Source organism: Euprymna scolopes, chromosome 19 (genome assembly GCF_053919585.1).
Source record: "Euprymna scolopes isolate OS-2025 chromosome 19, ASM5391958v1, whole genome shotgun sequence".
In the NCBI taxonomy this organism is placed as follows: domain Eukaryota; kingdom Metazoa; phylum Mollusca; class Cephalopoda; order Sepiida; family Sepiolidae; genus Euprymna; species Euprymna scolopes.
In genome coordinates this window covers 60,849,936-60,863,151 of record NC_136500.1, presented here as the reverse complement: position 1 = coordinate 60,863,151, position 13,216 = coordinate 60,849,936, and the positions used below count along the sequence as shown (strand labels likewise).

Genomic DNA, 13,216 nt, shown 5'->3' with positions numbered 1-13,216 from the left:
GGAGAGAGAGAGAGAGAGAGAGACGAGGGAAGGCAGGCAAGGAGAGAGAGAGAGAGACGAGGGAAGGCAGGCAAGGAGAGAGAGAGAGAGACGAGGGAAGACAGGCAAGGAGAGAGAGAGAGAGACGAGGGAAGACAGGCAAGGAGAGAGAGAGAGAGACGAGGGAAGACAGGCAAGGAGAGAGAGAGAGAGACGAGGGAAGACAGGCAAGGAGAGAGAGAGAGAGACGAGGGAAGACAGGCAAGGAGAGAGAGAGAGAGACGAGGGAAGACAGGCAAGGAGAGAGAGAGAGAGACGAGGGAAGACAGGCAAGGAGAGAGAGAGAGAGACGAGGGAAGACAGGCAAGGAGAGAGAGAGAGAGACGAGGGAAGACAGGCAAGGAGAGAGAGAGAGAGACGAGGGAAGACAGGCAAGGAGAGAGAGAGAGAGACGAGGGAAGACAGGCAAGGAGAGAGAGAGAGAGACGAGGGAAGACAGGCAAGGAGAGAGAGAGAGAGACGAGGGAAGACAGGCAAGGAGAGAGAGAGAGAGACGAGGGAAGACAGGCAAGGAGAGAGAGAGAGAGACGAGGGAAGACAGGCAAGGAGAGAGAGAGAGAGACGAGGGAAGACAGGCAAGGAGAGAGAGAGAGAGACGAGGGAAGACAGGCAAGGAGAGAGAGAGAGAGACGAGGGAAGACAGGCAAGGAGAGAGAGAGAGAGACGAGGGAAGACAGGCAAGGAGAGAGAGAGAGAGACGAGGGAAGACAGGCAAGGAGAGAGAGAGAGAGACAAGGGAAGACAGGCAAGGAGAGAGAGAGAGAGACGAGGGAAGACAGGCAAGGAGAGAGAGAGAGACGAGGGAAGACAGGCAAGGAGAGAGAGAGAGACGAGGGAAGACAGGCAAGGAGAGAGAGAGACGAGGGAAGACAGGCAAGGAGAGAGAGAGACGAGGGAAGACAGGCAAGGAGAGAGAGAGAGACGAGGGAAGACAGGCAAGGAGAGAGAGAGACGAGGGAAGACAGGCAAGGAGAGAGAGAGAGACGAGGGAAGACAGGCAAGGAGAGAGAGAGACGAGGGAAGACAGGCAAGGAGAGAGAAAGACGAGGGAAGACAGGCAAGGAGAGAGAAAGACGAGGGAAGACAGGCAAGGAGAGAGAAAGACGAGGGAAGACAGGCAAGGAGAGAGAGAGAGACGAGGGAAGACAGGCAAGGAGAGAGAGAGACGAGGGAAGACAGGCAAGGAGAGAGAGAGACGAGGGAAGACAGGCAAGGAGAGAGAGAGACGAGGGAAGACAGGCAAGGAGAGAGAGAGAGACGAGGGAAGACAGGCAAGGAGAGAGAGAGACGAGGGAAGACAGGCAAGGAGAGAGAGAGACGAGGGAAGACAGGCAAGGAGAGAGAGAGACCAGGGAAGACAGGTAAGGAGAGAGAGAGACCAGGGAAGACAGGCAAGGAGAGAGAGAGAGACCAGGGAAGACAGGCAAGGAGAGAGAGAGAGCAGGGAAGACAGGCAAGGAGAGAGAGAGACCAGGGAAGACAGGCAAGGAGAGAGAGAGACCAGGGAAGACAGGCAAGGAGAGAGAGAGACGAGAGAAGACAGGCAAGGAGAGAGAGAGATGAGGGAAGACAGGCAAGGAGAAAGACGGGGTGGATAGACTAGCAGAGAGACAGGAGACAGAGAGAATAAATACCCGTCTATTTTGTTGTCAATGTCCCTAACTAATGTGAGGAGAATACTTCTAAAGCATCATATAAACCAATTCTGAGCTCTGATAATTCCAGTGAAATCCACACAAAGAAAAGAACATCTGACATTGATTTGTTTTATCTATAACAAACAGAAATCTTCTTGGTCATGTGTTTAAATTGAATAACGTCCACCATGAAATTAATTAGATACAGCTAAAAGTTTGAATTAAAAAAGTGGCATTAGGAATTTGCAAGAATATTAAGAAAAGAGACTTCATGAAAGAAGAAAAACTGCTCTCATTGTTGTAAAATTCTGAGGATTTTAAACAGAATTCTTATTCTAGTTGTGGCTATTTTAGTCTATATAAGTAATTGTGTAAACTCCACAAAAATAAAATCCTCACTTGTCCTTGGTTAATGCTAAGTAGCTACTGAGTTGAGAAGCAGGCGTTCATGACAAGATGGGCTAATGAGATGATTGATCTTTTAATTTGGACAACTTGAAGCCGAGTGTAAAATGAGGTATTTTTTCTATGTACAGTAGATTCTTATATATCTTGTACAAGTAGGTTAGAAGTTCAAAGTGATGAGAATTGAATAAGCAGTAATTTGAATTCTGAGACTAAATAAAATTATATATATATATATATATATATATATATATATATATATATATATATATATACACACATATTTTTTTTAGTACCGTTTTATCTGTTTAGTTACACATGTTTCGGTCGCTGGACCATATCTACGATGCAGCAGCCTCATCAAACCTTACAGAAATATATACACACACTGTCTGGCGTTGCCCTATCGTAAAATATGCTTCAATATATTTAAATTCTTACACATTTCTGATAGATCCAATCCTGTATCTATTATATTGTACACAATATATGGTAATGTCCCCAACCTCATTGTGGACCAGTCGTAAAATAAGTTTAAATATGATATTTTAATTAATGCAGATTTCATATTTCTTATTACATAGCCAATTCTCTATTGATAATATTGCACCTAATATATAGTAATGATTTCAAAGGTTAAAAAAAAAACAAAAAAAAAAAAACAATCACTTGGATGTCATCAGTTAGAATCGAAACAAAAATTTAGCGCTCTAGCCTTGGTCATTACTAGGGCTAGAACAGAATATTCTTATTGTTTTGACTCTCGAGTATATATCCGACACAGACACAATTAATCAACGCTACATAAAAACATAAGATATCAATTGATATATACCTGAGAATCAAAACAAGGCAAAGAATATGCTGTTGTCACCACCCTAGTCATTACTATTTGAGCTATCAACAGATAGATAAGGATTTTAGTGGAATACCACCTTTTTGTTTAATCCATTTAATTTAATGGAGCGACTTCAAGCTATAGAATGATTTGCACATATGCGGAAGTAATAGGTTTTATTAAGTTACTCCTGCCAAGATCAATTTTTTTAACCTCTTACCAGCTGTTTTACCAGCTAAAAACAATCGAAATTGTTCCACAGATCTAAATTCCTTATATATAACGTTTCAAGTCTGTAGATCAAAAATTCAGAGAGAAGTTTGGTAGACCCACACACGCAAAGTCATATATATATATATATATATATATATATATATACATATACATACAGACACACATGTGCTTGAATATTTTCTTGCTAAATGCTATGCAATTATGCACAATGTAAAAAATGCATAACTAGAACCAAATGTAAGAGTTAAATGAAACAAACCAATAAGACATCATAAAAAAGGAATAATTAATTAAAGTTCGTTTGTCAAAGAATATGCAAATTAGTAAACCTTTATTTAGTTGCTCACATATTCATAGCCGAGTATATTAAGAATTTTGTTTTCATTTTTAACTAGAAATGTAGGCTTTTAATATCAATGTAAGTGCGACAAAAAACTCAACTATATATAATTGAAATGCAGCAGGTTTCTTTAACAAAGATATGACCATGAAATTTTTATTTATTTATTTTCAATAATTATTATGAACACCAGTAGCCAATGGCAAAAACTGTTGAAATTGGGATGAAGTTCCTAAGCCACAATATTCCTGTGTGCACGGAGGGAGCAACAACTAAAAGCAACTTAAGAGAAAGACCTTGCATGAGCATGCAAGGGTGGAAAGAGACAGAACGTTATCTAACTCCCTCATCATGCATGAGTCGTTTGAAGTCATAGTCTTCATGGCAGAATTAAGATTTTTAGTTTTCAGAGAGAACTGTCATATGTGGGAAAAGGAAGACAAGACAGGAGAAAAAAAGAGGAAAACAAACAGAAAAAAAAAAGGGGGAAAATCAAATCTAGCCAAATAGCGATGAAAAATAAAGCGGTACAGCTCTAGCGACATAGCAGATATCAGTATTTTCTTTTTTAAAAAGAGAAAAAGCTGATTTTGACTATAAAGCAGAGCACTTACATCTATGAGGTTCCAGAGATTCAAGCAAGAATTCCGCCTTTTCTGAATTACAGAAAAAGTGGTATTCCACTAAAAGCTTAATTCATATATCTGAATTATACACAACCATTTCCAAGAACACTTCAAAAAGCATTGATGATCCAAGATCTTTCCGATTCTCTCTCTTCTGGCCAATAGAATGTGCTGCAATCTGGGAAATGATGGCTTGTTACTCTTACTACCTCTAAAGCAAAGTTTCTCTTCTTTCATCAAATTCTTGTGGAAGCCACCAGTTTTGATAAACTCATAAACTAATCTTCAATCCATATCTAAAATGGAACAATTACGTAAATCCATTACTAAGGTTGCAGGAAAAAATGGTCAGACCTTTCTACTGCCTCAAAAAGTACCTCGCTCCTGACATGATCTTTTACCTGTGCAAGAACCAGATATGTCCAAAGATGGAGTTCTGTCATCATATCTGGGGAGATGCCACTCAGAGCACTCTTCTGCCTGGACAGAGTATAGAATTGACTTTGAAATCTAGTGAGAGATGGCCTTTTCTTCTCCATTGTTATTTATTGTAGGTGCTTGACAGAGTTCCAATTTTGGTTACTCCCATGTAAAACATTCATAGTAAAGATTATATTTGCTGATGATAAACCGTTCTACAACATGCATGAGGGAAGAACGGATGTACATGAATCTAAGACAATGGCAGAATCGTTAGAAAATGACTTCCAGACCATAGTGGAATGGAGCCGCAAATGATGGTAACATTTAATGCTAGTAAGACTAAACTGTTCTCCTTTAACAATTACAAGATGCCTCTTCAACCACAGATATCCATGACATGAAACACCTTACCAGAGAATTCTTTCTTCAAACTTCTCGGCTTAACATTCATGGACAATATGAACCGGATCAAATACATTAAGGACATTGTGAAAATTGCTGCAAAGAAGGTGGGTTCCCTCTATCATGCTAGAAGACTACCCACACCCAAGATTATCTTGTGCTTCTACAAAGCCACCATTTGCCCATGCATCGAGTATTGTTGCCACATCTGGGCTAGTGCATCTACCACTAGCCTCTCCCTTTTGGATAGGAGTTAAAGTTTTCAATCTAATAGGTCGACTTTGTCAACTAAGCTCTGACCTCTGTCCCATCACTGCAATGTTGCATCTCTGTGCCTGTTTTACAAATATTTTAATGGAATGTACTCTGATGAACTCGTTGCACTTGTGCCCCCTTGACATACATCTCCGACAAACCCACTTACCAACAAAATCTCACCCCTTCACTGTTGAGGTCCTTAAATGCCTGAAACCTTTCTACTCTAATAGTTTCTTTCCTCAAACAGATAGACCTTGGAATTCCTTTCTTGCTACCTGCTCCCCTGACTGTACTGATATGCAGAAGCTTAAATGTAACGGTCCCAAATAGTAGCCCCATTATGTCCAAGTGGTGATATGCCTTGTTAGGGGTGAATGTGAATAAAAAAATTTTAAAAAGATTCATCTAGCATCAACCATTGCAAAGAATTTTCATTTTTTAAATCTGAACCTAAAACTAAACTATCCTGAACAAAGTTCCTTTCTGAGAATTTCCCATTTATGGCACCCGATATCATGTTGCTTCAAAGTTTAGTAACAACATGATCATTTTTCAAGTCTAATGTTAAAAAATTCTTGTCGAACTACTCACTTAAAATATTTTTCTATATCATTAGAAAGTAATCAGATTTTTTACATTTAAAAACAGAAAAGTAAGAATTATGAAACCACTAGATATTTTAGTCCACGGTCTTAGAATGAGTGCTTTATACAAAAGTGATGGTTGAATAAGGTTAAATTTGTGTTCATTTTTACGTTAAATACTAATCCATATTAATCCTTAACTATGCATTGAACAAATGCCATAATACTTATGTTGCTGCACCTTACAATAACAAAGGTCTATATAAAATTTCAACCAGATCAGCCTAGTAGTTTCCGAGAAAACTTCTAGAGAAAATATGGTATTGTGGTGACTAGTTCCTATTAATCACTATGAACAGATACAATAATACTTAGTTCGCTGCACCTTATTATACAGGTCCATGCAAAATTTCAACCAGAGACACATGCAAATTTTGGAGTTATCAAAACAAAGCAATATCTAAAAATCATTTTTAATTATGAACATTTAACATTTAAATGTGAGATTCAGCATATCTGTAGTTAATTGGATTGGTCATGTGATGGGAAGTATTTCTCAGCTTGGAAAACCGTAGCTGTATTAAATTGGATGGAGAAGAATGTAAAAGTTGAAATTCTAAGCTTATCTGATATTTTAGGGAATAGTGTGCAACCATACTTGCACCCTCGATTGGCCGTGTTACTTCAAACAAATGTGACATATTTTCTTATTATGGCTGTGTTTATTCTAGCATTGGTGATCACCGAGTAGGATAAAGAACAGTTCATAATTTGCATACAAAATAACAACCAATGCAAAAGCAGACATTGTACACAAAAAAAATTTATTCTAGCTCACTTGCTCCAAACCCAAGTCGAACAAAGCACAACAAAAAAGCCTTCCCATAGATCAAAACACTTTCTCGGACACAAGCAAATGGAAATTGCAGCCTGGCCAGTTTCCAAAGTCTCTAAGTTGTGTCAGTTCTGCAAATCTTCTGAACACAAACTGGTTGTAGAAAGATTGACAGAATAACAAGTCTATCGCAATATCAAACCATAGAATGAGGTATTCTTTAGTTTATCTGTTCAATGGCAAACTAGTTCTTTGGGATTATTTAGTGCTAAAATACAACATATTGCAAAGGTTAAAAGTTACTATTTTATTCATAGGGTGATTCAAGTTGTGCCTTTTCCAATAGATTAGTGCATAAATAGATCCAAACAAAACTGCATCCAATGATGAAGTCAAAACTTGAGAGCTTCTAGGGGTGTAGAGTTACTACTTAGTTGACATTATTTCCAGGACCAATTTAATTCAAAGTCATCATACACATCAAGATTAAACAGAATAGGTCCTGAGTATGATATTAAACTGTATGCATAGATATACATATACATTTTCATGAAAAATTACAAGTTACAATGATAAAAGTGTGAATGTGTACGAACTAAAGACTTGCATTTCAAAAGTTGATTTTTTGGAGTATTCAGATCTGCTTTGAATAAATATCGCATCTAAAATCGTTGCCAACAAGTAGTTTTTATGATATTAAGACCTTCATTATCCAATGTATTTGCTAATGGTTTTCAATGGTCGCCATTTTGGTTTTAACTTAAAACCTCTGCTAAATGCGCATGTGCAAAAGAAAATATAAAAAGCTTGCTGAGTCTAATGTAAAAAAAGTAGGATTAAACTCAAAATTATATATTGCTGATATACTGTAAAAATGTTTACAGAAAATTATTAAATACTGAAAGAATTGATTGCTTTGTTTTGGTTTGGTTTGTATCATCTGCAGAAAACCAAAATGGCAACCATTGAAAACCATTAGAGAATACATTGAATAATAATGGTCTTAATATCATAACTACTTGTTTATGATAATTTTTAATGCAATATTCATTCAAAACTCCTGAAAATTCACTTTTGAAAGGTGAGAGCTCAGTTGGTACACATTGGCATTTTGACCATTACAATAAACACCATGAATATGATTATCTCCTTCCCATGATAAGGAAGATGTGACACAAGGGTCAGGAAAGTGGAATTTGAAAAGTCAGCACCCTAGAGGAAGAGCAAACTGGCCTGCAAAAAATGCCTAGACGGTCCACTTGATATTCCTCGGTAGAAGCACCTCAGGAGATTAGCAATAAACTCCTCAAAAAGTGAGAAGGCAAAACCACGGAGGGTGTAACTTCTAGACTTGCCTACGAGGATACACTTTAGCCAACAATAGCCTTTCAATAGCCTTGTGTATTTGGGGTCCCCCCACCCCAAGGAAAAACTTCTAGCTAACTTACAATAAACACTATGAATGACAAGGTGAAAAAATTAAAAGGTTTTACCAAAATGACTGGATTCGATATTAAATAACCTGAATAAAAAATTCAGTCCATTAGTCAGCTTTATTGTTGTCGAGCTGAGGTATGGTTCTGTTTAGACCCAGGGGATCTACCCTCAAGATTTTACCTTTTCTTGGAGAAGGGGTTAGTTTATTGGCAATCTGGGAATGCTGATGAGCTGCTCAGCCATATTTTGAAACCAGAGTGCATTTATCCTAGTGTGTTGGCTTCCCAAAACCAAATGTGGCTTTGTGTCTAACCTCGTGGCAAGGAAGTTAATATATAAAAGGTTATTTGTGTTTAAAATAAAACAAAAACTAAAATAGAACCTGAATTCATTTGACCTTGACATCACCGACTTCATCATCTGTAGCAACATCCATTAGTCCAGTCACATGCACCCACAAATAGACACAGACACTTAAAATTTTGTTACTTACCAAACAGATGGGTTGAGTTTTTAGTTTTGTCCATTGAATCTGAAAGGAAAGAAAACAAAAGCTTAATATAAACTCTTAATCATTCTTGTGAGCATAAGTAAATTTTATATATAAACATCCACCGACAGGTCAATACATTCATGAACTGACAAGCAGGAGTTGTATATTTTGGAGTTAGCGTCAGATCATAAACCTTCTGACACCACATCTCTATTCACAACTAATCATTTTTTATATAAAAAGTTTCTCTAACGTTCAATTTTTTTTTTTTCTTTTTAAATTCAAATTTTCACCCCAAACAAGGCACAGTGCCACTTTGAAGTAGAGGGCTACTATCGGGGACATAAGTTTCAGGGGTATTATGAAGGGAGATGAGTGGCAAGAGGTCTGTTCACATTACACTTGAACATCTGTATGTCAGTACAGTTGGGAAAACAGAATCCTAGAAGCGAGTTCCAAAGTTTAGCAGTTCTGGGGAATTTCTTACACCTAGGGATCTCTGTGAAGGGGTGGGATTTAGCTGCATATTGGATTTGTTCACATCGAGAGGGTACAAGTGCTTGTAGTTCGTCAAAGCATTCACCATTAAAGTACTTGTAGAACAGGCAGAGGGATGCAAGATTTTATCGATGGGACAGAGGCTGAAGCCTAGATGACAGTTCAGGAATGTAAAAATAAATATTGGTTAAATGTTTATTTGTGCAGATTTCAATGTGTCTGATGCAATGAAATCTGATGAACTCATTGATGTTCATCTTTATTTAGATACCTAGATTAAAAAATAAATCTGTTCAAACACAGAAAAGTGCAGATACAGATAGGGCAGGATAACTGATGCACATGTGCAAAGAGGAAAAAGAATTCAAATGCATAGAGATAGGGGTAAGAGAAAAGATACAAATGCAAAGAAAGGGTGGAGATGCAGACAGAGATACTGATACACTTGCACTATTCTGAAAGAGAGGTAGGGAGATTTACATTGCAGAATTATTTCCCCTTTAGACAAAGAATGACAAACCTGAACTATTGAAGACATCACTGGGACAAAACACATGTCAATAAATTCAGGTTGAGGCATTTGCAGAGAACAGCTCTGTTGGGACATGGTCATCCCATCAGCAACGCAAGATGGCAGAGGCAGTCATTATCAAAGATTTCCAACTTTCACTCTTCATTGGTCATTGAGAAAGGGCAATAGACATTCGTTTTCCTTTATGCAGTAGCTCAATAGCATACAATGTGATTAGAGCTCATAATGTAATTAGCAATACACACGGACAAAAAAAAACGCTTTGGATAATTACAGATTTCAAGGTAGTTCTACTAAAATAGCCATATTTTTAAAAACAAAGCACTTCAAGTCTCCAAATTACTACTGTTTTGTTTGGAAATGAATATACTTTCAAATGAATTAATAAATATGAATGTACATTATATATTTTAAGAGTTTTAAGCAAATAAAGTGATAAAAATGTGAACGTCGTAAAATGGCGTTTTCGGTAAGGTTTTATAATGACCCTCCCTGTTTTCTAAAGGTTCGTACCATGATTGTATGAAGAATTTCGTTATGAAATTTGGAAACCAATCAGAAGAGGTGTTAATCTTAATACTGTCACGTGTCCGAAATATTTTTTACCCTTTCTTTTTTTGTTGTTAAAAATAAGACTTTAATATGACGAGTATCGAACATTTTGAAAAAAATTTCATCGGACACCCACTAGTAAATAAATCATTCTTTTTACTATCTTTATCAATTAAAAGTATTATTCTATGTTGAGTAGAACCGCGGTAATTGATAATTTAAAAGGACCTAGCCGGAAAAAATGTTTATTTTTCGAGTTTGGTCAAATTAAGTTAGTATTAACAGCACTTGTGGTATTAGTTATAGCACAGTATAAACAAGCGTTCTTTAATTTTTATTCACGAACGAATTAAGAAAAACATGAAAATATGAATATAAACGTTCTGATATGTTTAATTAGAGCTATTTTGTTATCAGAATAACATTAGTTTAGAACTATTCGGTTTTCAGAATGTATGATAACAACAATCCCAACCAATTCGGCATTATGAATCCATTATAATTTCTCACATTTCTGGTCAAATTTAAAAACATGGTTAAAAAAATAAAGTAAACTTTTGTAGATATATAGCTTGCATGCACTTTTATTCATTGCATTAGTTTTGAACAGCGAATTAAAACAATGTTTTACTGCGAACAGCCTAACAGCCACAAATGTTTTTTTCAAAATCAGAAGATGTATGAAAATCTCGTTTGTATTACTATACACATAGATTTGAAAAAGTTGTCAAAATCGAATATATAACAAATAAATGTTATCAAAGGTAAGATAAGTTACTTTTCTACCTAACTGGATATGTTTTTAGTGTTTATATTTAATGTAACATGCTTATTCAGATGTATTCAGATGTATTCGAAAATTTAAAATGGTGGCCGACTCTCTTTGAGGTGGCAGTTTGGGAAAATGAGTTATAAATAAAAAACCAGACAAAATACTGTTAGAAACTCGCTCAATATATGTTACCGTGACATAGGCGGATATATATTCGGCGGGTTTTTAACAGTATTTTGTCTAGTTTTTCATTTTTAACTCATTTTCGCAAACTTACCATGTGAACGAGATAGTCAGCCGCCATTTTTAACTTTCCAATACATCGGTAAGCACTGTATGTTTCGAGCTGAATAACATGTTACATTAAATAAAAACATGCTTTGCATAACATTTATTTATTATAATTTTATTTTTGGACAACTTTTTCGTACCTCTATGGCAAATAATACAAACGCAAAAATAGTGTTGACTGTTGAGCATTTCCTGAGAACAAGACAAATGTCAGTTAGTTGACACTTAAATATTTGAAGTCTTGATAATGACTTAAAAATAAACAGTAAAACAAAATACTGTTAGCAACCCACCTACTAAAGTTATGTGTGGCAAGTCTCCTCCTAAAACACTCTTTAACCCTAACAATAACACTAAGTTCGAGTGGAACCCCTCCCCCCCCCCAACAAAATACCGCTGTAAACCACATACAAGCGTCTAAAACAAACAAACAAAAAATAGATTCTTCCTTAAAGAAAAATGCACATAAAAAATAAATTGGTTAACTGTCCTAAAATGCTGGAAATGGTGAATTATTTTACATTAAATTTTTGTGAAACTAACCGCCCCCCCTCTAATATTGTTTTTGTTTCTGTCAAGTCTTCAGTATGTTCACACATAATTTTTCTTATCCCTACAATTAATTCAAAGTCCGAATGGCAACCCTCCACATATTCTCATTGCATAGAAACCCTCTTAAAACCACACATAATCGTCTTTAAAAAAATAAAACAAAAAGCATACAGAATTTATCTCCCATAAAAAAAAAACAGTTAAATGCCCTAAAACGCTAGAATGACCTGTAATGGGGAATTATTTTACATTAAATTCTAAAATAATTTGCTTATTTTTCATTAAAGTTTTTCATGGCATTTCATAATAATTGCCTAAAAAGGTAGAATCACATTATGGAGGGGGTGGTCAGAAGGGATTGGGTGGGGTTAAACAGAAGGTGTTAATCTACAATAATACCAAAGAAATATTGCAATATATTCATTTTTAAAATGGTCCTATGTTTAGATTTAAGTTTTTTGTACATAAAGCACATTACAATTCAACTTTGAGTTCTCCAACTTCTTTTCTGTTTATGGATACATGGCATTTTTAAGGAATTGCAGCATATTTATGCACATTTATTGCAGATTATTTGGAAACCATGCACTTTGGAATATTTTCAGGCGTATATTCTGATTCCTTGTACAAAAATACACTTATACGGTAAATTTCATTGTTTAGTCTTGTGTTTTAACAAAGATATGACATTTTTACTGAAAAAGTAGTGTAAAAAATGTGACGAAACGCATATGGTCTTAAAGAGGAGAAAATATCCAAATATGTGAGGCACAAAAATAGTCATAACTTCCTTAATTTTAATCAGATTTTTAAAATATAAAAAGATTCTTTCTTAGCTCATCAAGCTCTTTCTATGTATACCAATATTAAAATATTTTAAGCTATTTCAATTTTTTCATGTGTATTGCTAATGTAATACAATAATTATTCAGAAAATATTCCAGATTTCATCCAAAATAAACTTTATTATCAGAAAATTATTTATGCAAATTCTGTAAATATGTGATATATAAAATATCAGAAATATTTACAAAAAAGGCTTCAACATTGTACATTCACTACAAGTAGACTAAAAAAAAGAAGAAAAAACAATCAAAATGCAATTGTATGCCAGCAAATCGATCTCTGGCGTACTGTGGTTGGATGTAACAAAAGATGGAACCAAGGCACACAAATGACACCATATCTTCAAATGCAATGGCATTCAGAAACCTCTGGAGAAGAGGAAAAGAAACCTTAGTTTTTGATGTGTTAATACATATATCTAAGCAAAAGGTGACCACCTACAGCCTATTCAGCAGAATCTGAACCCCATCCCCATCAATATGATACCATCAGCATAAGTCCTGGAAAGTGGATCAATGCTAGAGTACTAGAGTTGGAGAGAGTACACATTCCTATCAAACGTTGGTCTTCACCTGAACAGTTTCTGACTCATCACCCTATGTCATTGATGCACTAGAAAGGT

General features: G+C 36.0%; 1 protein-coding gene across 4 annotated transcripts in view; it reads right to left on the bottom strand.

Moving 5' to 3' along the window:
• LOC145303654 (bridge-like lipid transfer protein family member 3B) overlaps positions 1 to 13,216 on the bottom strand; it is a 305,183-nt gene that overhangs the window by 93,501 nt on the left and 198,466 nt on the right. For all 4 annotated transcript variants that reach the window (XM_080145223.1, XM_080145224.1, XM_080145226.1 and 1 more), the window contains exon 3: positions 8,552 to 8,590. In XM_080145223.1, coding sequence (XP_080001349.1) covers positions 8,552 to 8,590 — 39 coding nt within the window. The remainder of the gene's footprint in view (positions 1 to 8,551; positions 8,591 to 13,216) is intronic.